At 38.8% G+C, this 24,874-nt stretch overlaps 1 protein-coding gene across 1 annotated transcript in view; it reads left to right on the forward strand.

Moving 5' to 3' along the window:
- Positions 1–24,874, forward strand: part of LOC111155074 (Rap guanine nucleotide exchange factor 2) — a 239,101-nt gene that overhangs the window by 52,529 nt on the left and 161,698 nt on the right. The window contains exon 2 of the mRNA XM_022515113.1: positions 17,678–17,748. Coding sequence (XP_022370821.1) covers positions 17,678–17,748 — 71 coding nt within the window. The remainder of the gene's footprint in view (positions 1–17,677; positions 17,749–24,874) is intronic.

Genomic DNA, 24,874 nt, shown 5'->3' on the forward strand with positions numbered 1-24,874 from the left:
GGATGTGCTGTAGGCTAGATGCTATATAGTTTAGAAAGATGCCGAGATGGATATACTGGAAGGTCAAAGAGGATCAGAAAAATAAGTGGAGATATTACAACTGCGGAAATCATGTCAAATATCTAGATGGGTATGAAGAAATAGTTGTGCATATAAAATGATCAAAGAATCTTAGGCTTTGGAGGTTGCCAATTGCTTCAGTAATTTGTATTATGTAGGTTTGTATCAAGGTATATAATAGTTTATAAATTACCAACTTTTTTTTTTTAAGTGACTTGTTACGATTCGACTTACGTATTTCTAAATTGCTGCTACTGAGCAGGCATTTAGTTTTAACTTTCTGGAAAGGTGATTGTTGAAAGGGTATGGCATATATGAAATTACACCGGAACTAATCGTGAGGTTTCAAAAGTATGACTTTAGTTTTAAGTTTGCTGATTAGATAGCTGTAACATGTATAACTACCAGTAATTTTTTTTTCATTTTTTTTCTTTCTTAAAGGAAAGGGAGGTGGGGAAAGGGAGAGAATTTGAATATCAGAATGAATTTGAATGAATGAGAGGAATGAATATTAGAATATTTGGGATTTGAAAATTGTGTCGTATAAATACCATAATCTTGCTTATTAGTGATCTTTTTGTGTGTATGTTTGGGGGGGAGCAGTTTAAAAACTGTCTTTGATTTCTTTCTGTTTGGTAATTATTAGATATAAAGTATCTACGATTGTTATAGAAGTAAGAGATAATAGATGTAGAACATGTATCACAGTGCCTGGCATGGAATGGGTAGTAGTTATTGTTTATAAAGAGGTTACCCTTCATACAATATGGGTGGTACAATATAGTGAAATGATTTAAGGAATATCTTGAAACAGTATTTTGAAACCAATTTTTTTTGTTTGATAATTCAGATTACTAAGCTGGTGAGACATGACATCTCTAGAAAAATTATGGATAGAGCTCAATATCAAAACAGTAAACTGGGGGCGCCTGGGTGGCTCAGTGGGTTAAAGCCTCTGCCTTCGGCTCAGGTCATGATCCCAGAGTTCTGGGATCGAGCCCCGCATAGGGCTCTCTGCTCAGCAGGGAGCCTGCTTCCTCCTCTCTCTCTCTGCCTGCCTCCCTGCCTACTTGTGGTCTCTGTCTGTCAAATAAATAAATAAAATCTTAAAAAAAAAAAAACAAAACAGTAAACTGAATGCCAGATCATAAAAATACAGATGTCTATTGTATTTTGTGACTTAGTCCAGTTTGCTATTTTTGTATTAGTCTTAAGGAGAACAGAACTCCTAGACTCTGAAATATTACAAGCACATAGAATGGTACAAAAAATAACAATGTACCCTACTGAAAATCTTTAATATTATGTACTCCTGCTGAAAATCTTTAAAATGGAATATATTCTGCAAACTTAAAAAAAGAGACAACACAAAGGGCCTTCTGTTTCTTAAAGTAATTTTTTTTTCCTGGGTGGGGGAGGGGAAAGATCTGTGGGATAAGCTTATTTAATATGACATCAGTTGAATAAAGCCAGCTGTGAGTAATTATATCTGATATTTGATTTCCAGCTGATTTGTTGAACTATTATTGGCTCTCAAGGTACTTGGATATTAATTAAATGATGACTATAAATAAGTCTTGTTTAGTGTTGCCTCATCTAGAACATTTAGAATGGGCCACCTGGTTTAAAGTTGTCATCCTTTCTAATGCAACTGCTATTTTAAAATTAGTACATTCTTAACTTAGAGGAAAAAACATACGGTTTAGCTGTATTTTGACTGTGATTTTCTATAGATTATATATGTATACATGAATAGAATTAAGTGTATCCTTTCTTTGCCTAACAGTTTTCAAACTCAAGTTATTGTAAGTGAAGAATTCATGTTAGATTGAGTATGGAAACAGGTTTTTTGTTTTTTTTTTTTAATTTTATTTTTTATAAACATATATTTTTATCCCCAGGGGTACAGGTCTGTGAATCGCCAGGTTTACACACTTCACAGCACTCACCATAGCACATACCCTCCCCAATGTCCATAAGCCCGCCCCCCGTCTCCCAACCCCCCTCCCCCCATCAACCCTCAGTTTGATTTGTGAGATTGAGAGTCACTTACGGTTTGTCTCCCTCCCAATCCCATCTTGGGAAACAGGTATTTTTATTTTGGCCTGTCAGACATCGAACAAATTGTGTAAGCAATGGATACTATGGAAGATTGGGGGGAAAAAAATCATGGGATAAAAGAAAAAAAACAACAAAAGAATTGAAGTAAGAGAAATAAAAAATTAGGAAGTAGGAACTGGCCAAATGCAGATTGATGCTGTAAAGGTGTAAGGAAAGGGATGCCTGGCTGGCTCAGTCTGAGGATCTCAGGGTTGTTAGTGTGAGCCCGACACTGGGTGTAGAGATTACTTAGAGAGAGAGAGAGAGAGAGAGAGAGAGAGAGAGAGAGAGAGAAACACGGAAGGAAAAGAGTAGAGGCATACATTAAAACCAAACAACCCCTTTAGAGACTCAGGCAGTAGGTGTGGTGGAGGGGAGGGCTGTTGGGCAAGAGGGATGAGCTCTTCTAGAGGAAAGATGTGTTTATTTGCAGATAATAAATAGTGACCAGACACATTCTACATTCTCACTTAACCTTTTGCATTGGGATCTTAGTGTGATCACTCTGTTAATCTCTTAGTCTCAGGACCACTCAAAGTATAGAAATTAGTGTAGCTACTGGCTACAGAGTCCTCTGCCAGTCAGATTCTGGATTTCAGTAATTCTAGGTCTTTTCTAGGGATTATGAGGAAAAAGAGGTATAAGATATGGTCCTCTTTGAGAGCATACAGTCTTTATTATTGTCCATATTGACTTGTTCTTGCAGATATTTCATTTTATATATATGTTAAAAAATACCAGCAATACTAACAAACATATGGTAAGTTACTTATGAATGATGCATTAATAAATGTTTAGGATATTAAAGTAAGAAAGAGAATGGTAGAATGGTCTGAAAAGGCATCACAAAGGATGTGAGCTGAGAGGCCCATCAGGATGGCTTGGGCATTGGATATGTACAAGGCAGAAGGAGGCATGCATCTTGCATGGCATGCTGAGAGGCAGAAAAGCCATCCACATAGAGAATGCAGCAGAGGAAGAGTGTAATGAGTCTGGGATAGGATCTCAGGTGCAGGACGTGGAAAGCACTGTGAATGCATGTGTGATGCAATTGGAGTTTGGTGATTGGTGGAAATTTTTCACTGGAGGGATAGCAGGGGGCAGCCCACACAGTTGTTTGGAGTCCCTTATATTATGCATGATAAAAGGGATGATGGCTCTAATATTGTCCATGCCACTGAAAATAAAATGGAAAAAAAAAAAAAAGAGTATGACAAAAGACTTAACTGTATTTGAAAAAACTCCGTGTCTGGAAAAGGAGAAAAGAGCTCCTATAAGTTGCACCTGTAGGTTGAAGATAAGTCCCAGGGTTCTCCCCAGAGCAGCTGGGACACTTGTACCAGTGGCAGAAGAAGAGAAATCGAAAGGTTTGTTTAGGGGAAATTTAGTGTGGATTTTAGTTACCATTTTAAGCAATGCTCCATCAGCTTGGAATGGTCACTCATCAGCTGGTGTTTGTGGTCATTTGTAAGAAAATCGGCATCAGGGAGTCATTTATAAAGGTAGACTGAGAGCAGATGTGACTTCTAAGTGAAAGGATTTTATAAAGAATAGTGAGGTTCAAAGACCAGCCTTGGGATACTCACCTTGGAGAGACTTGGTGCAGCCTGCAGAGCCCTTTGGGAAGACCCAGGGGGACGGAATGGTCAGCACTTGCCACCTTTTATGACATCTCATACTATCCTTCCCTTTGTTATTTTTTTCTTCTTAGACAGCTTTTCACTATCAACAGTTTTTATACGTTGGTTGTTCCATTTCTTCTGTCCCAGTAGACAACAGTTTTCACAAGGACAGGGAATTTAGTCTGTTTTATATACTAGTGTATCCTTAGCACCTACAAGAGTGCTTAGCACAGGGGAAAGAAAATTAATTTGTTTTAAGCAGATTATTGGTGATCTTGGAGAAAGGACTTTCAATTTAAGGGCGAAGATCAGATTCCAAAAGGTTATACAATAACTGGATAGTTTGAGAAAATGGACAAAAGGGGCATACTTCTCATACCACAATCTTGACTAAGAAATAGAGCTGTTGCTATAGAGGATTTAGGAAGGGTCAAGTGAAGATTTTCTGAGGTGGGAAACTTTTCATTGCTAAGGAAAGAATGGAAAATGTTACAGAGAACACAATGTTAATAGTTTAAAAATCTGGGTGTGTGCTGTTATTTTGTGCTTGAATGACTTACCACGTTCAGAAAAAGCACACAAAGGTGAATAAAAAAAGCTACTCTTTTTTTTTTTCCTGTTTTAATTTGTAAAAACTTAATTTTTGCTAAGGGTATTAATACTAAAGGCAGGATCAGCATGAGTGTTTTGGTGGTGGTAGTGGGGTTGTGAAGAGGAGTTTATTGGTCTACCAGATTTTTTTCTGCATTTCACATTTTTGCACTGAATCTTCTACTCATAAGATAGCTGGCCTCCTGGGCAATACTTGTGTTTGGTAGAATCCTCACTGGCATGATGAAGCAGTGGTTTGGACAGGTTTACATGTGTATCATTTCAATGACATCTAATATTTACCTTCATGAATAAAACAATGCATTGATTCCAAAAGAATAAGAAATATAACGGTTTGTTATCTGCCACGTATTTTTATTTTATTTATTTATTTAATTTTATTTTTTATTTTATTTCTTTTCAGCATAACAGTATTCATTGTTTTTGCACCACACCCAGTGCTCCATGCAATCTGTGCCCTCCCTAATACCCACCACCTTGTTCCCCCAACCTCTCATCCCCCGCCCCTTCAAGACCCTCAGGTTGTTTTTCAGAGTCCATAGTCTCTCACGGTTCACCTCCCTTTCCAATTTCCCTCAAATCCCTTCTCCTCTCCATCTCCCCATGTCCTCCATGTTATTTGTTATGCTCCACAAATAAGTGAAACCATATGATAATCGACTCTCTCTACTTGACTTATTTCAGTCAGCATAATCTCTTCCAGTCCCGTCCATGTTGCTACTAAAGTTGGTTATTCATCCTTTCTGATGGAGGCATAATACTCCATAGTGTATATGGACCACATCTTCCTTATCCATTCGTCTGTTGAAGGGCATCTTGGTTCTTTCCACAGTTTGGCGACCAGGGCCATTGCTGCTATAAACATTGGGGTACAGATTCTGCCATGTATTTTAGAGTTAAGGAGGATTAAATGGCACATAGGTACGAGTCATGTAATATAGTAGATTTAGTTCCATAATTATCTGTTATTTGATTTTGATGTACTGTTTTCTACCAAAAATGAGGATCAGCTATAATGAAGTGAAATTAAAGATAAAGCAGGGCTTATACATCTAAGAAAGTATTATCTTTAGAATTTGTTCCATTTCCAAGTAATTTAAAAAAAAAATGTTGCTGTTGTTCAAAACATTTTTAGGCTGTAACGTGGTGTTATCCTCAGAGTTGCTTAGTGAGTCCTACAAGGAAGTTACCTCTTCATATAATTGCATGTTACTTTTGAGCCTGCTTTAGCTTAAAAAATCCATTCACTCACTAGACATAGTTCTGGGTAAAAGTTTGATATTTTCAAAAGCCCAACCTCCCAAAATTACTACTACTGATACAATTCAGAAGAATGTGCTTACAGGTATTTGTAAAGCACACAAAGCTTATGCGTATGTTCAATAGCTAGACTGTGACGGTGAATAATTGTGAAAGACCTGTGACTAGCGAGGAAGCAGTTATGTCCTTTGTCTTCCCTTTTTTCTTTTTTTCTCCTTTGTTCATCATAGTTGGCACTTGGCTTTGACAGCAGACTGAGTGCAGGGCAGTGGAAGGCTGTGCCCAACACAGGTTTAGCATAGCTGGTGGTTCTGCTAAGTTGGGTTTTCTCCCTAGAGGCATGTAAATTTATTTGTACTTTTAAGGCATTGCTAAATATTTTATTATTGATTTGTAATAGACATAAATAACTAAATAAACCTACACTTTGGAAAGCATTTGTTGAATTTGGGAGTAGAAAATGTGTCTTCTGCCATCCATGGCTTACAACTGAATCTCTGTCTTGCATTGTAGCCAGTTGTGAGGATGTTTTATATATGTTAAAGACTAAGTTTCTTTGAGGACCAGAGTTGTTCTGTTCCAATCTCTGTCCTCCAAGATGACATCTAGCACAGTGTTTGCTCAGAGCATATACTCACTATTGACTGAGGATTGCCTGCGAACTGTGAATGAAGGGAAGGGATGATGTCTAAACAGGTTCTGGGTCCTCCCTACCCTGTGTTGAAATTTGGGCTAGGTAGAAGTCTCACTTGTATCACAAAGAACACAAAATGTATTCAAGATTCTTTATTACTTTTCAAATCTAGCCATTCTTTACCTCTTTAGCTGTCTCCTGTTAAGAGTTTTGCAGCATTGTATTTTCCTTTAAATCCAGAAATTATCTAAGAGGACAACTGCAAAACACTGAAGTGTTATTGTGAGTATGTTGCTAGGAGGTCTCTGGAGCCTGACCAATTTTGGGGAATTATTGGTACCTCCTCCACTGCAGCATCCCTGTGCCTTAGATTTCCATAATTGGCATTCAACATTGACTAATAGTAGTAGTAGCTGGTGCTCAAAAAAAGTGCCTACTATATGCCAAGGCACTTCTAAACACTTTATGAAGCATCACTGCTATAAGCCATTTTACAGGTGAATAAACAGCTACTGAGAGGTTGGGTGACTTGACTTGCTCAAGGATGCTGAGCTACTAAGTGGCAGAATCAGGTTTTGAACTCAGGCAGTGTGGTTCAAATGACTCCTACTCTTAGCCCAGTGGCCTGGTGGACAGAGAGTACATAGGAGAATTGCCTGGCAGGACTCCCTCTGAATACCTACCCTGCTCAAAATATCTTGCTGTGTTTTCTGCCAATTTTTCATTCTGTTCTAAGGCCCAGAATTCCACCAGAAGTTTCCAGTGTTAGAAATTTCTTTAATTAAAATTTATTGAAATCCCTTTTTGGGGGCAGGTCAAAATACCTGCAGTGCTTTTCTTTGGAAAGTTCTGAGAATAAGAGCTACAAGTAAGAGGTTAATAATTTGTGAAAATTTTGTATTTACCCCCCACCACTTCAGTAGTCTGATTGCCTAAGTGGGTGTCCCAGGTTTTTGGATTTCATTGAATTAAGAGCATTGAACTCCCTATCATTCAAAAATTAAATTACCAACATAATGTGGGCAATTAAAAAAAGTTTCTTCTATTAATGGTATTAGACAAAACAATGAACTCTTATCATCTAGTATCAATTTATTTTCAAAGAAAGCAAAAAAATATGATTATGATGGTAACATAAAGGAGAGCTCTTTAAATTGTGTATACTTAGCTAATCGAGAATCTCACCATATTGTCCTTGTTTTTTTGTTTTGCCACTCACTTGCAAAAATGTTCCTGTGGACCTACATTTGGAGCCGTCTCACTGTTCTTTGAAATTTGTCTTTTACGAGGAAGGGGAAGTTGTACAGCTTCCTTTTTCCCTCTTCCTGTTTGGATCCTCTTGTTCTAGGATGCCAGGGCCGATGCAGAAACCCATTTACCCTTTGTAACGCCAGCTCTGAAGTGGCACACCGTTTAAATGGTGAACATGTATCGTAGGAAAAGTGGAGCTGGGAGCCATCTTCCCGCCTTTCATTCTTACCTCCCTGTCTGGTTGTGATGGCTTCTCTGCAATCCTTGACTTCACAGGATGGTCACTGTTGCCATGGAAATGATGTTTGCATCCTTGTGATTTCTGGAGAATCTTGGTAATGATAGTCCAGCAGCTTCAGAGGGGTGTGTGTGTGTGTGTGTGTTGATGTCAGAGTATTGCTGTTCAGAAGGCCAAGTTTGTTTCTTTATGGAAGTCTTGGAGTCCCATGTGTAAACCAAATGTACACATGCACAGATTGAAGCTGTCATGCGTGCATGGCATATCCTGTACACTTGGGTGAGGTGAAACAGTTACAGTAGGATAAGGAAAAAGAGGTGAGATTTTAGTTTCAACGGAGAGTTCAAAACATGATTGAAAGGTAGGATGCTTCAGAAAGTATGACCTGCTGTCCCTTCTAGTTGAACCCTTGATTTGAATTTTATACATATGTGTGTAAGATAACATATATTCTGTGTATATGTTTCTTTAATTCTTGCCTGTAATTGAATAATACACTTGCTTTTCTGTAACTGTTGCCCTCACCCCACCATCAAGTGTTTATCTGGTTAGATGGTCAAACTTCTCCCTTCCTGCCACCTTACCTTTTATGGACAGATCTGAATTTTGAGAGTACCTAAAATATTTTTTAGCATTTAGTTAATTTCTGACTAATGTGGTTGGAAGTCTTTAATTACATATGTAGACTGTTCTCATTTGCTTCTCCTGTTCTCTCGAGAAATAGAAAAGCTTGAGAAAAAGTATAATATTGGTAGTTGACTCCTCAGTAAAACATTCAAGATGGGAAAAACAGATGTCATATTATTTTTGTCTTTTGTCCTAGAAAAATGGCAGCAGTGAAGTTTTTTATATTTAAACCTGCTTCCATTCAGAAGCTCTTCCTTTCTGCTAAGAGGCAATAAAGAACTTGTGTCCTCAGTGACCTGTTCTGCTTTGCTTTTATTATGTTAGGACTGTCTAAACTCTACTGCTGTAGGAATATTGACATTTGTACAGTTAGTGATTCAAAATAAGTACCATTAGTTGAGCCTCTGGAATTAGGTTGGTACTTGAAACTTGCATCCTGAGGGTGATTTTTGTAGACTCTAGGGCCCCTTGTTGCAAAAATTGTGTTCAGTGGATTGGTGTACGTCAGCTACCCTCTCCCACCCCAACTCAACAAGGTTTCTACAGTCTTTACCCGATCCAGACTGTCTGTGGGAAATGAGTTGAACACCAAGCTGTAGGTTTTAACTGTGTTGTTTAGAGGAGTGTTGGGGAGGAGAGAGTATGTTTGGTTGATTTTTTTTTTTTTAATTGAGTGATAGTCCAGGTATATTTTATTAGAGTGGTATGTGCATGTTTCTGTGTTTACATGTGTGTATTTGTGCATGTGTACGCCTGTGTCCAGCTGATTGAGCTTCTGGTTGTTACTCTTAATCAGATGTTTAAAGGTTAACTTGAAATGTAGTCATTCACTGCCTGCTAGCTTAATCATGGATAGCAAAAACCAGGTTAGCATTAAATTTACTGGAAATAATTTTCTAGTGTGTTATTCTGTACATGTGAAATTAAAATTTCACTACATAATTTTTTACTCTGAGAAATTAGAGTAAGATAGTGACTTTAAAATGAAGATATGTTTTGTTTTTGCTGCCTAGGAGATGTGAATTCTGGGAAGCTGTAAACTTGGTGGTAATGCATTGTTCTGAAGGGGAAATACTGATACTGACTCTTGAAAACAGGAATCGTGGACTGATTTAGACACTTGATATTTTTCTCATTTGTGCAAAAGATGAGTTTTTTTAGTTACAACTAAATTGTTGATTTTTCTAATGAGAAACTTTAATCTTCACAAGTGAAACTTAATTGCTTCGATGGATTTTCTCCCTTAGGATATGACCATGAACATAGGGCGCAGTATGCACCCTAAGTTGTTCAATGTAATGCCGCTTGTTTAGTGATCATGAAAATTGCCTTGTGATGTCTGCTGTTGCTGTAGCTTTTAACTCTTGCATTTTCTTCAGTGAGAGGTAAACTCTTTGAGAATGAGGATAGACTTCATCTCTCTCTTAGAATTTATGAAGTACTTTTCTATCTTCTTCAGCTCATCTCCCCTAAAATGTAATTGCTTTTTTTTTTTTTAAAGATTTTATTTATTTATTTGTCAGAGAGAGAGAGGAAGAGAGAGCGAGCACAGGCAGACAGAATGGCAGGCAGAGGCAGAGGGAGAAGCAGGCTCCCCGACGAGCAAGGAGCCCGATGTGGGACTCGATCCCAGGACACTGGGATCATGACCTGAGCTGAAGGCAGCTGCTTAACCAACTGAGCCACCCAGGCGTCCCAAAATGTAATTGCTTTTAAGTCTCCCTGACACCAACTTGAAGTAGAGGAATCTTGGGACAAGGGTGTGTTTTGTTGAACCTCGATGTCTGTCTTGTAATTGTCATGGTTAATTCAGGAGAGAATGCCTTTGTAAGTACTTTTGTCTCAAATTCAGCAACTGTTCAAAAACTCTCTTTTTTAAAGATATAAGGGATGCCTTTTTCGGTGGAAAGCAAAGTCAATTCTGAGGAAATTTTAGTCAAACAGAATAGCTTGAATCTGTACTTTTAACTTCCAGAATTCCTTATGCATGTGTCTTGTAAAGATACAATGCTGAAAAGCCTGAAGCTGGAGAAATATATCCAAGCTATGTCCAAGATGACCAGTAATATCATTCTCCTGCACTTTGATATGTGAATTTGAATGAAATTACAACTCTGGGAGATTATTTCCTTTCAGGTATAAATTAGTAAGCTCAGAAACAGTCTTCACAGGATTTAAGGTTGAAATTGCTGTTTAAGAACTTAAGAATTTTACCGAAAATCATACACTCCACCGTGGATTTTTTCCATGAACTGTGTGATGGTGTAACTCTGGGATATGAAGGACTTGGATTGCACAAAACACTTCAGCAGTGTTATGATTTGATTTTTTGTTTGTTTGTTTGTTTGTTTGTTTTAAATGCTCTGTTGCTTTGCTAGGACATGTGGGATAGGGAAGCTGCTTTAAAATAAGATTGTTCCCTGCTGGGATGATTGGAATTAAGAGATTTTAATGGGTGTGCTGATGGACTTGTCTCTCCCCCCACCACCCCTTTTCATTAGAGGCACAAGGGAAAGGACCTGTTGTTTTCTCAGATGATCTTAAGGAATGCTTTAACCACTCAAATCTCTTAAGTATATATGTAATGGAAATGTACTTGAGACTAATGAAGGAGATTGCCAGTCATGGAAAAGGACTGTTGGGCCTGACTGCCCCCTTGTGGCCCTTTACAGAATTGTCTCGGACTGTAGGAGTTTCCCACAGCTCTGAACACCAAGATCGGAAACCTGTTTTCTCCCTTTTCCTTTTTTCCGTTGTGATTCTCAGGAGTATTCACTTTAAGGTGCTGTATACCACCACCCTTGCAGGAAGGTTGCCCTTTCTTTTCTTTGCATCTAGTGCATCCACAGTCTGTTGATAACATAGATTAGAAAAAGGTGTAAAAGAGAACAGAGTAACTTTGTTCAAGGTGCTTATTGTCTGGTTGAGGAGATTTTAAAATGCAAACTCTTGAAAAAGAGGCTGCACAGAACACATGTGCAAGGTCACATATGAGTGGCACAGGAAGTAGGATCTTTATTGGCTCAGAGAGGAAGCCCACACTACAAAATGGGGTCTGGGAAACATGCTTTTCACTAAGGTGAGAAGGACTTTGTGAGACTGGACCCAAGGATTGTCGGTCATTTGTATGGAAAGGGTGCAAGAGGGGTGCGTGGGTGGCTCAGTGGAAAGGGTGCAAGAGATTGTTGGTGTTTGGGCTTTATTCGGAAGCCCTCCTGGGGGTTTTGGAAGCAGGAGGTTTGAATGGGACGGGCTTGAAACAGTGCACAGGTAGGTCCTCTGGAGGTAATAGGCATCTTCTGCCTACCAAACCTGATACAAAAAAATTGGGATTTATAAAGCACAAAATTTAAGGGACCCTTTAAAAGTTTTATAAATAATTCATTTGACTTTATTTCTATTTTTTTAGAGATACATATGAAAAGGGTACATTAATTTGTAAAAATTCTGATGTATATGATTTTAAGACCATATTTAATTTTATATTTGTAGCATTACTATGTGTTTGTATTCTGATCTCATAGGTAATAAAATCAGCTACTAGTTTCTAGGGGTCTATGTGTGCCAAGTGTTGTTTTGAAATAAAATAAGTTAGCTATACAGCCTAGCTGAGTAGCTAGTATTTACTTTATTTTGCAGATATAGTCTCTGTAGGCACCTGAAGTCACACATCTTGGCAGTGATGGGGATGAGGATGTGAACTCTGTGCCATTTGACACCCAAACCTATGTTCTTTCCATATCCTTTTTAGGATAATTGTTTTGTATGGTTTAGTGTACAAAAGTGGAGAATCTTACAAATAAAACTTTTCAGCCTTACCACTGTGTCAGTAGACACAGAGAAACTTGCAGGCTTCTCGTCTTTTTGCCCTCTCCCCCATTTGGCTATGCACTTGGGTTTGAGCCTTGAATATTCTAGCTTTTAATGTCCTTATTAATAATGTTTAAGACATAGCTCTGTAATTCCTTGTTAGTGATCTTTGGCCTACAAGGAAAATTACCTTTTTGTCTTTGCAAGGGAGAATAAATTGGTATCAGTACTAATGCCACTTAAGCAGGTTACTTCTTTCTTATGTTTAAATCTGTAGGTGCTTAACCCTGGGGCCTCCATAGGCCTGCTAATTGTAGCATAATCTTGGCCTTAGCTTCTTTGATGATTGAGATAAAAAGTCTTTTTAAAGAATCAACTTTCCTTTTTTTTTTTTAAATTTATCTTATAATTGGCGGGCTATACCCTTTGACCACCTTACTACTTCTAGTGTAAATACATAGCTTCATAGAACATCTGACTGGCTCGGTCTGTGGAACTTGTGACTCTTGATCTTTGGGTTGTGAGTTTGAGCCCCACACTGAGTGTAGCGATTACTTAAGAGTAAAATCTTTAAAAAAATACATAGCTTCACAAGATGCATATCTTTTTTTCTTTTTTTCTCGTAGTGCAGTGCAAAATACTGCCTCTCCTGTTGTTTACAAAGAGTCTCTAGAGGAAAGGAGGAAGGAGTGCACAACACTAATTGTGGGAAAGGGTAGAGGAATACTCTTTTCTCAGATCTCCAAAGATTGTATTAAAATATATTTTAAGTTGTTGGCAAATCGCCGATTCAGGTGAACAAGCGAAATTGAAAGCTGGTTTTAAATGCACTATAAATGTGCTATGAGTCTGATTATATTCTGAATGAGCCTCTAAGGGGAAATTAGAGAAAGAGCCCAAGATGCAGAAAACTTTCCTTCTGACTTTCCTGTTAGAGCTCTGTTGTGTTTATAGACTCAAGCAAGAGGGTTGGTGAGGTTGTGGACAACTAGAGAATGCTTTTGGGTTTTGATATGTGGTTTATGTTTGGGGCAAAGGTTTGTTTGTTTTTCTTTTCATGGAAAGTTGCATTCCAGTTTCCCTGTCAGTATTCTTGTCTGCTGGGCTGCAGTGTTTTTACGGTCGCCCAATCTGCTTTCAAATAGCATCTATTTTTGTAAAAAGGATGTCCTTCCTAGGGTAGAAGGAAAAGCTTATTGTCCCCAAAAATGCTGCTTCCTGGTTAGAGCATCATGTTCCTGTTTGTCTTCAAGACTAGAAAAATTTGGGGAAAAATAACTTCCATTTTTAAGGATCCTTTAAAATAGCTGTGGTCATGTGAATTGTATTTGTCTTGGGAGGAGCAGCTGGGGGATTCTCAGTTTGCATATCCTAGTTTCTTGACTGAAATGTTGGTTGGGATACTTCAAATGATTTAATGCTCCAGCATTTGTTTTTCTGCAGTCAAGCTTGTTGAAATGTAACTTCAGTCTGTGACTATCTCTTGTTTGCATAGAAAAGACATTTATAATCCAATAATACAACTCCCTGAAGGTCCTACATTTCCTTGTTTATCTTAAGAGAAAGCCCTTGCTCTGTGATGGAGCAAGCAGGTCTGCTTCTCACTGGGGTTTGCAGATTTCAGGTTGGTCTGAGAGCTAATCTCCTTAGCACCTCACCCTTCTGCATTTTGTATCTTTGCTGAGTAAAGGCAATTCCGTGCCAATTTGTAGATTATTTTAATAAAGACCAACTCTTAAGGGGAAACGAGGGTTAAAATCTAGAGGTGAAAAGTGAAGAGCAGAGCAGTTAGGGGTGACCTCTAAGGGCAAGGAAGGGGTAGAAGTGGTTCCTTCTACCCCTTCCAGTGGATAGAGCTGGGTTGCTTCGCCTGGCCTCTCATGCCCGCCATACCTCTTTCCTTACCCTGCTGATATTTTTCATTTCTCCTGAAATCGCATACATTTACAGATCTGTTTAGACCATGCAAATGCAAATGGATGCAGACAGCTCACTGGGAAGACTCAAGTCCCCCCCCCCCGCCGCCCCCCCGCCCCCGATTTAATTTTAATTTTTAGACTAGGGCATTGATACCTCAGAATGAGGTTTGGGGTAATGCAAGATCGCTGGACATCTTGGGGAGAGGGTAGGAAAAAATGCCTAGGAAGATCCAAAAGGCCATCTTGCCTATTTCAAAATATTACTTGGTCCACTTTGTTCCTAGGAAAGGAAAATAAGAAAGCTTGTCTTCCTTTTTGCCTTTCAGTGTTATTTACCTTACTTGAAATCCCTAATCATCACTAAACCTAATATTTGGCCACTGTGCTCTTTATTGAAGAAAAATTTAGCCAGAATCTTTATTCCTGTAGTTTACATTTCTTCTGCTCACCTCCAATGTTCTTTCTTTCCTCAGATTTAGGAGGAGAGATTTCCTGATGCCTTTTCCAAAGCTTTTCCGCTTTTCCTACCTACACAAATCTGTGGTTGTTGTATTCATATTGCACAGTGAAACATTAGACTTACTTGCTGTTGCCATCTAGACATCACTTCTTACCATTCCTGCCGTCAGTTACAACTAAGAGATCTCAAGTTTAGATAGAATGTATCTGTAAAGTCATCTAATTCAAGCTAGATAATATTGCCTTCCATTTAACAGCTTCATTTAGAATAATGTCTGCTCCTTGTGTTTATGAGCTCCTTGTGACATAAACCACTTAAAATAAGTTTCTTTTGAGATGACTTATTCTAAGAGTAATAGAAGAAACTGGACATAATCATTGAATTCATTTCAAGCGTTGAATTCAATTCAGGAAGTTTAGTCTCTTTAGATACCTGAAGTATATGAAATGGTTGCCTAGGACTCTCTGATTGTGTACTGCGTAAGTGACATGTTTAAACTTATTCCCCTGAAAATTCACATCATGATTATGTGAGCTGCAGATGTCTTATTTATGCAGTGACATACATACAGATTTGGTCATGCAGTGGTGAGGTAATGCAGTCCCTTTCCTTCACACTCAAGAGTTTCATAATGCAGGCTCCGGTAAAAGCTTTCTGACCCATTTACTGATGTCAGTGACTTAGAGGTGAGAATACATCATTGTTCTCTATGTTTTTTTTAACTAATCAACAATCTTATTTAATTTTCGGGTTATAATGATATATATTGTCTTAAGATAAATAATGTAGTTATTGTCCTTAAATACACTTTATATAATCATATAGGCTGTACATTCATACTCAAAGTTTTGCATACATACTGACACATGTGACGTAACAGATTCAGGAAGGTATCCCCTGCACAATGAAACTCTACAGTGTTAAAAAAACAGCATATTAATAAAGTGCCATTTCATTAAGGGCTATGCTGTTTTATTTTGATTTTGCTGGGTTTGTTTGAACAAGACAGCTGATTCTTTTAAGGCTTTTAAGGGTGTTTCCCCCCCTTTGTTCCTTTTCTAAGCTTCCAAATTCTTGCTTCTATCATGTTTCTTTTAGACTTCTCCCTTCTCCAGCTTTAAAAAAAATTTATTTCTTTTACTGCTTTCCCAATATACCTTTTTTTTTTTTTTTTGTCATTGTAAATTTATTTGGTTGGTGAGTGTTAAATGAATGTGAATAGTGTTGTCTTGTTTGCTTAAATAAGAATGTTGTAGGTCTTGGGCAGGTTATAACCCAAGGTTGATAGGTAATTCAGTGAAATATGTAAGACTTTAGTATTAGATTCAGAATATAAGCTCTTCAGAAACTGGGGTGGAGGGGCAGTCTTTCCATACTATTTAAATACGGCAAATAGCACACATATTTATAATATCTAAAATAGAATGTGAACTTTAGGATTGTCCAGAAAAGCTCTTATTATAGCTATTAAAAAGAAAAACTCAATAATTAGGACACTTTTTATTGATTTTCACTACATGCAAATAGAACATTATGATTGGAGTCTGATTATTTCTAAAGAAGGAGTTTATTAGCTTTAGGAATGCAGACTTTGTTAACTAGATGGTGGGAAAGTTTTGTTTTTCTTGTTTGTATTGAATTTATAGGGTCTAGTTTTAGGTTTCAGTCTTCAAATAACTTTTAAAAGACTTGTGGGAAATAACAAGAATTGTAGATGAATAAAGTTGAAGACCATCAGCTTATTTGAAAGTTGATCACCAGAGGGCGGCACTTTAGATTTCTAGTAATTGATAAATTTTAAATTGGGACAATTTAGAGCTACAAATAAGGTTTTTATTTCCCCTTATCACATCACAATATTGTTTTAAGGACTACATTAAAATATTGTAGGCTGAAAACCTCCTTAACATCCTCTTAAGAAGGTTTTGAATTTCTTACCTAGTTGTTACCACTGTCCCTTAACTGTGCCCTTAATATATGAAATTTAATTGCACATATAGTTTGAATTGTTTAGAAAGGTATTCCTAAGGCTACAGATTTTTTTTTCTTAATTAAAGAGGATTAAGGGACACCTGGATTGCTCATCGGTTAAGCATTTGGCTTCGGCTCAGGTCATGATCACCCCAGGGTCCTGGGATCGAGTCCTGCATTGGGCTTCTTTCTTAGCAGGGATCCTGCTTGTCCCTCTGCCTGCCATTCCCCCTACTTGTTCTCCTCTCTCTCTGACAAATAAACAACATCTTAAAAAAAGAGAAGATTAAGTTGAACCAAAGTAATATAAGACTTGTATACTGAAAAATGTAAAACATTGTTGAAAGAAATTAAGGAAGACCTAAGTAAATGGCAGAACACCCCCATGCCATGGGTTGGAAGACTGTTGTCAAGATGGCAGTATTACCTGAGGTAATCTGCTGACTCAGTGCAATCCTTATTAACATTTCAGCTGGCTTTTTTTTTTTTTTTTTTTTTTTTTTTCATGGATTGCCCACCCATGCCCTCTTCCTATGGCTGTTCCTCTGGGGTGAGGAGGGTGCAATGGGTGTCAGAGCCCAGAGGGCAGGGAGGATCATGCACTTGGCCTTTGCTGGATTCTGTGCCATGATTCAGTGCTGCTGTGGCCTCCGGCAAAAAAATAAAAATAATAAAAATTATAGTATGTGAATTATATCTCAATAGAACTCTTATTTTAAAACAGAACAAACAGGATATGGGCACCTGGGTGGGTCAATCAGTTAAGCGTCAGACTCTTGGTTTTGGTTCAGGTCATGGTCTCACAATGGTGGGAGTGAGCCCTGCGTGGGGCTCCAGACTGCTCATGGGAGCCCACTTCAGATTCTCCCCCCACCCTACACATGCTCGAACACACACTCTCTCGCTCAAAATAAATAATGTCTTTTTAAAAAAATGATAATTTTCCAAGTTTCTTAAAATACTTATTTTCATAAGTTTAAGCCAATTTATTTTATATTTTAATACCCTACTCTATATCCCCAAGGTGGTTGAATGGATGACATTTGTGTGATTTAGCTTTTCTCTTGATTTTTCTTAAAAAGTCTAATAATTTCTATTTTTCTTTTCAAACAGGATTTGGAAATAGTATATTCCTATTTACATGGTATGGAAGCCTTATCAAACTTGAGAGAGCACCAACTTAGGTAAGTCATTTTACAATGATTAATAATGGGATGGTGATCCTTTATTATGGTTAAGTAGGTTTAGAGATAACTTAAAAAACTGCCTCATCTAGCCTCTGTAGTTGGTATTATAAGTTTTACATCCTTATAATAATTTTTTACATTTCTGCCATAGTGATATCCTCTCTTCCTCTGTATCCCACTCCCCTCCCTCCTCATCTAAAGGAATAAACACTACTTGGTGAATAACCCAAAAGGACTGTTATTTGCTGTCCTTGCAAACAGAGATCTACATTTTAGCATTTAGATACATAGGAAACCAGAATGTTTTTAACCATTCAGAGAACAAATTAGGTTCATTATTTTAGTATGTTTTAGGTCTTTGTATGGAATATATTTATGGCATTAAGTTAACTGCCTTTTTTGGGAAGCACGTATAAAATCTTATTGATTCTATTCTACAGTGATAGAGTAAGCTTAATTATGGTTATCTGGGCTATACGAAAAGAACAAAAACATATAATCCAACGATTTTGTCTTAACTGCAACAGACTATAAAGGACCTTGGGAAGATGAATTATATATAAACACCAGCAAGGACATAGAGAAGGGTTTGTTTCCTCCAACTGTAGCTAGTTTTGATACTAGCAGTTTTTAATTATTAAAAGAATACTTTTTCTGTATATTTTCCCTTTACTCTTTAAACACTAATTAATTTGCGGGCATGTCAATTTCATATTTAGTTGTTAATTGAAAAAAGTGTCAAGAGGATTGAGTACTTCTAAAATTTAATTTTTAATGAAAATCATTTAAATTAAAGTAGATTGCAGGTTAAGTGTTTAAATATTCAAGTTTTATTGTAAAGGGCAAAACCATTGGGAATTTAGAAGATGGCTCAAATTAAAGTAGGAATGATCTTTAAAGGGTCTTTCATCTTGTGTTTTTGGTGACATCTACCCTAAGAAGAAATTTTAGTACTATTTGATTGAATGTAGTTAATCTGCAAGTGCAAGTGGAATTATGTAATAAGCAAATATAAACGGCACCTTCCCATGTGTGTATAAAAGCACACATGGATAATATTTAAACAATGTTTACACATATTGATTGTATAATGTATGTCTATAGTATATGTGGTTTTAAAATTATTTAGGTAACAGGGATTCTGTGCAATAGAACAAGGACAATTTTAATACTTCTTTTGGAAATTTTCAAAATTACAAAAGTAAGTAGTGTGATGAAGTCCATTAATCCATCAACCCAACTTTAGAACCACCAATTTTCCACTGTTTCAAAGGGAAATTTTTTGGGTAGAAATAACCGATTAATTCAGTGGTATAGTTGAATCTATTTATACTTTAGAAAGTCTGTTTTGGAGACTATACTATGGAGACTAAGACTATGTTTTGTTTGTTGGCATGAGCTGACAGGGAGGGAACTTTAAGATGTTTATCTTGTTCTATTTATGTTAAAAATCATTTGTTTCTGATATTTATGGAAAATATCTGCTGAAACTAACTTCAGTCCTTTTTAAAAATAAGATCAAGATACCAACATGATTAATAACAAAAAATAGAGGTACAGATAAATACAATGACTTGGATAAACTACTTTATAGTAGCTACCATTTCTAGGAAAAATATATCTTATTTAGATAATATATTTTGTTTGAATTTTATACATAAAAATGTTATCCCTGGGATTAACAGAGAACAGTTAAGACTTCCACATAATGGAGGTTTCCAGTTTTAGAAAAGAAACAGCAGCACTTAATCAAGATTTGAAAGTTTGTTTATTCAGTGTTGGGTAATAGAACATTAGTCTTCTCTGAGGGACAGCAGAGGCTTTCATTTATTCGAAAACTACAGCTTTGCATTATTGTGGCCCACCCATGTGTAAGCAGTAAAGTGCTTCTGAGTGTTAATTGGTGTGCAGTAATGACCATGTTGCTGTAAGATCACATATTCTGTGTAGTGTATAGGTTTTCAGGTCTTCAGTTAAAAACTATATTTTTTCAACATTTTGTTTTTCTAACATTTACTCCCCGAATCCACATGGATTAAAAGCAGCATATTTGCCAAAAGGACAGAGGATGCTATAGTTAGGAGAGGAGGCCAAAAATCTGAGAAAGCCGAGTAACAGTTTGGACCTATTCAGTGTTGGAAAAAAGAGCCTGCTGAAATATATATTCTTTAGCATTACAGATAAGTGTGATTATTGTTATATGAGCAGTTTTAGATCATTAAGAAACCACTAAGTTATGCTTAGTATGCTCTTGAAGAATTCAGGGAATATCAGTGTGCTTTTTGTAAATCATCCTCCAGTGATGTTCAAAGATGACCACCAGTTTTAGTACTTTCTCCATTTATTTGTCTTCTAGGAGATTTCTTTGTGATTCTCTGAGGGTACTGGTTAGGTTGATTTATTCAGCCAACAGTCATTGATTGTGTGCCTACCATGTGCTGGACCCTGACATAAGCCGTGGAGATACACTGAAGTAGCCCAAGTCTCCGCCATCATGGAGCTTGTGTTCTTGGGGGGCAGACAAGATCTAAGTAAATGGGGGTGTGTTGTTTCATTCAGATGTTAGTGTTTTCAGCATGGTGCAAAGCCATAGCTCAGGAGACTCAACCAAGGGTAGGTGACAGTCTGCTGAGGCTGAAGAAAAGACCCAGAAGCAGTGATTGAGACACAAGTTCATGGAGGGAACTTATGTACAGGGAATCCAAGAAAAGCAGACTGGACAAAACACCTGCTTCTGGGACCCACAGGCAATAAGTTTATATAGTGTAGCAACTTAGTCTAGCAGCTGTCTATAGCCCTTCCCCTCCTTCCATAGCCAGCATTCCAAGGAGCTCAGGGCCCACCATCCAGTCCCTCTGGGTTGGCTACCCCTAGAGCCCCAACCTTGAATGCTGAGCAACATGTTCTTGTACATACTCTGCTTGATTGGAATATAAAGGGAGGGTGAGATCTCTGTATTCTCAAGATAGTGATTCACAGGAACATTTGGAGTGTGCTTGTACAAACTAGCTTTCTACCATGTACCATATACTCCACCTGTCCTACCCTGGTTGGTCCATACTTTTTGTTGTTTTTGTTGTTGTCGAGAGGTGGTGGCAGGGAATGACAGAGGGAGAGGGAGAGACAGAATCTTAAGCAGGTTTCATGACCCTGAGATCATGACCTGAGATGAAGAGTCAGATGCTCAAATGACTGAGCCACCCAGGTGCCCATGGCCTGTACATTTTTAAATTTTCTCTTCTTTCACAATGTCTGTGGGGCCAAGTATGCCGAGGTACATTGCAACTAAATACTACAACAACAGTACAAGCCACAGTATCCAAATAATAGGAGAATACAAATGGCTAAGAAATTCTAAAAACAGGGGCACCTGGGTGGCTCAGTGGGTTAAAGCCACTGCCTTCGGCTCATATCATGATCTCCGGGTCCTGGGATCGAGCCCCACAGTGGGCTCTCTGCTTAGCAGGGAGCCTGCTTCTTCCTCTCTCTGTTTCTCCCTCTCTCTCTCTCTCTGACTAGTGTGATCTCTGTCTGTCAAATAAATAAGTAAATCTTACAAAAAAAAAAAAAAAAAAGAAAGAAAGAAATTCTAGAAACATTTTGCCAGAGGAAGCCTGCAGTCACTGAGAGGGAGGGGAGTTCACTATATACCCAACAGTTGGTTTTATTCTGTATAGAAGCTATGGTCAGGACCCAACTGGCAAATAGGTCCCCCATGCAGAGTCTAAAGGCAAAAAGTTAAGCTGTTCGGTAGCCACCAGAAGAGGCAAGTCATGATTGCTTAATAGAAAGCAGGAGGCGGTGTTGTTCTGGGATGACACCACCCATGATTGTGGTTTGGCTCCAGGTTTATAGTACCCAATTGTTGGCCTTCCCTCTGTTACACAGTGGGACAGATCTGAAAAGGATGGTAGGGGTATAATAATGTTCCATAAGGTGATTATGATAGTGTCTTTTTTTTTTTTTTTTTTAAGAGGGAGAGATGGGGTGGGGGGAAAGACGCTAAGCAGGCTCTGCACCCAGCATAGAGCCCAGCATAGTGCTCAAGTCTCAGAACCCTGAGATCATGACCTGAGCCAAAATCAAGAGTTGGGTGCTTAACCGACTGAGCCACCCACGTGCCCCAGTAGTATTATTTTCTTATGAGAAGCCTGGGCTTGTGTACCTTCATTGTCTTTGGTGGAGTGGGATGAAGAAATGGGGTGATGGGTATAGGTCCTGTTCTAGTCCTATTCCTCACTGGGCCAAAAACCCGAACCACTGTGGACTTCTTTGTCACTTCCAGGGCCATTTAATTATATGTTCCCCTGTAGGTGGATCTTGTGGCAGGGACAATAGAAGGTTATCTCGTGCCTCTACTTGCAGCAGAGAACATCTTTCCTGCATGCTGTTTACTTGCATTCTAAGACTGACATCAGGTCCTTGAGTGAGTAGAGTGTAGGCACTGGACTGATTAGAATGTACATGTTAATTTAATGCCCATATAGCTGTTGACAGGTAGCTTGTCCAGAGGGCTAGTGAATGCGTTTCTTGTTGCAATTGTTGTTTCAACAGCCAGTTCACACGTTCTGTCAGTCCAGGTGCAGTGGGATTGTATGGTAGATGGAAATGCCAATGGATATGTTGAGTGTTAGCCCACTCTTGCACTTTGTGTTGTGTAAACTGGGAGCCTTGGTTGCTGTCGATATCAGTGGTACCCCATAGGCAGCACACAGCTGTTCTAGACTGCAGATGTTAGCCTTTTGGTTAGCATGCTTACTGGGGTAGGCTTGTAGGAGTCCTAATTGAGTGTCAGTACACATCAAAGTATAACAGCAGCCATCAGAGAAAGGGTAGCGGACCAATGTAGTCAGTCTCCCATCTCTGAATGGGGTGCCACTCCTTGCTATTTGTCCAGTGTCTCTTGGCAGAGGTCATGGTTGTTTCTGAGCACAGGTTGAGCATTGTTAGCAGATGGTTACCGTGTCTTGTAACACCACAGTTAGCTCCAGTTCTTAGCAATGGCCCACAAGGTCTCTTGTCCTTGATGTCCTGTCTTCTTGTGTAGCCAGGTGGTAACATCTTCTGTTGGCATCTCTTCTAGGAATTAGCCATGGGCCAGCTAATCAGCTTGTTAGTTATCAGGTGGGGTGCATACTGTATGTGCATCTACATGGCCAGTAGTGATGTTCATACCTCATAATTGCTGGAGAATGTCCTTCCACATGTTGCCCCAGAGTGGGTGCTCCACTACCTTCTAGTCCTGTGCCTTCCATTGGAGAAGCCACATGGTCAGTTCTCTGTGTATATAACAGAGGGGGTCGGCTCGTGGAGCAGCACCACCCATGCTGCTCACAGTTTGGCCCACTGACTACTATGTCTAGTGCTAGAGTCTTTGAAGATTCTTTCAGTTGAGGGTTGGATGGCAATGGCCATCCAGGTGTAGGGTTTGACCCTTGCTGAGCCATCAGTGTACCAGGCATGCTTAGGGATGGGTCTGTCCCCATCCAGCACAAAATTCTGGCAGCCATGGTGGCTCTGCTGTGTCAGTTAATGGCTGTGACATAAGTTACGGGGCCAAGAATGGAGTACAGCTCCACACAAAGGGGGCTGTGTGTCAAGGTACTACATTGTTGAAGGTAGGCATGCCATTCAGCTAGTTTGGGGCTGGGTGCTGCCTGATTTGGCCTTTTGGAATGTACTCTTCAGCAATCCTGCTATAAGATATTGGATGTGAACAGTTACTGGGATCCCTTTAGTTATGTTTCCTACTTACTGTGAGGCATGGTAAATAGCACACAGCTATTATTCTAAAATGCTGTATTGGGTCTCAGCTCCTTTTTATAAATGTGAACAGAAACCTGATAGCACAGGTTTGTGCCCTTGCTGTTGCCACAAGCTCTATCCAGACCCTTCTGGGTAATATGGCTGGTAATAAACATATGGCTGTCCCTGTACGAGAATCCTTAAGGCTTTGATGTATTTAATAGCCATTTTGGCTTGTTTAAATGCTTGCCTTGTCTTTGAGGACTAGTCCCATTCAGCTCCTTTTTAAACCAGTCTATGAAGGGGCAGAAGCAGGTGAGCCAGGCAAGGAGTAAACTGAAGCTGATACCCTAAGAGATCTATGAAAGTTTGTAACTGCTTGGGGATGGTGGGGCACGGGTGTACCTGTATTTTATCAACACCTGCTGCAGAAACATCTTTTGTCTTATCCAGTGAGCCAGGGCCTTGTATTTTATTTTTGTTGACTGCTCATCCTTGACTTGTTAGGTGAGAAGGCAAGTCTGGTGCAGTGGACTGCAAAGTAGAAAAAGACTGAGAAGTTAACATTAGATCATCAGTGTCATGAAACAGACACACCGACTGCCTCTGGAATTGCCTAGTGACTTAGGTCACTGGCCGCCAAGCTGTGGCAAGTCGTGGGGCTCTATAAATACCCCCGTGGTAGGATGAGGAATGTCTGTTCTTACCAGGTCAAAGCGGATTGCTCTTGGCTTTCTGGGGCTATGGGAATACTGAGAAAGGTGCTAGCCAGGTCTAACACATAATAATATGTACCTAGAACTTCCCCAATTCAAGTCAACAAGTGACATGATGTTGGGCACAATTGCATGAAGAGGGGGTACCGCCTTATTTAGTTCTCTGTAATCCACAGTCATTCTCCACATTCCATTTGGTTTCTTCACATGCCCGATGAGACTGTTATATAGACTATGAGTTGATCATATAATGCTCACATTGGCTAATTCCTTAATCATGCCTGTGATTTCTTCATGGCCTCCTGGGAGGTGATATGGTTTAATTGCCATCATCCTCTGTGCGACAAGTAGTAGTATAGCTGTCCATTTTGCATCTCTTCTTATTATTTGTTTGACCAAGTGCACCCTCAATTTGAATTCCCCTGCAGTAGTCTGTAATGTTAGTCCTGAGAAGACATCCATTCCTAGAATATATTGGGGTTATAGTCACTGAATGGGGCTTTGGGGAGAGCTGTCCTGTCCGCACTTGCTGTAGTCTGCTTCATTTAGACGATACCACCCCCATCATCATCGATGGCAGAGATGGACCTTTGAAAGTAGTTATTTCCATAAAGGAGAGTAATTTTGGCACCAGTTTCAACCAGAGCCAAAACACTCTGTTT

Source organism: Enhydra lutris, unplaced genomic scaffold (genome assembly GCF_002288905.1).
Source record: "Enhydra lutris kenyoni isolate GAN:26980312 unplaced genomic scaffold, ASM228890v2 scaffoldscaffold3, whole genome shotgun sequence".
Taxonomy (NCBI): domain Eukaryota; kingdom Metazoa; phylum Chordata; class Mammalia; order Carnivora; family Mustelidae; genus Enhydra; species Enhydra lutris.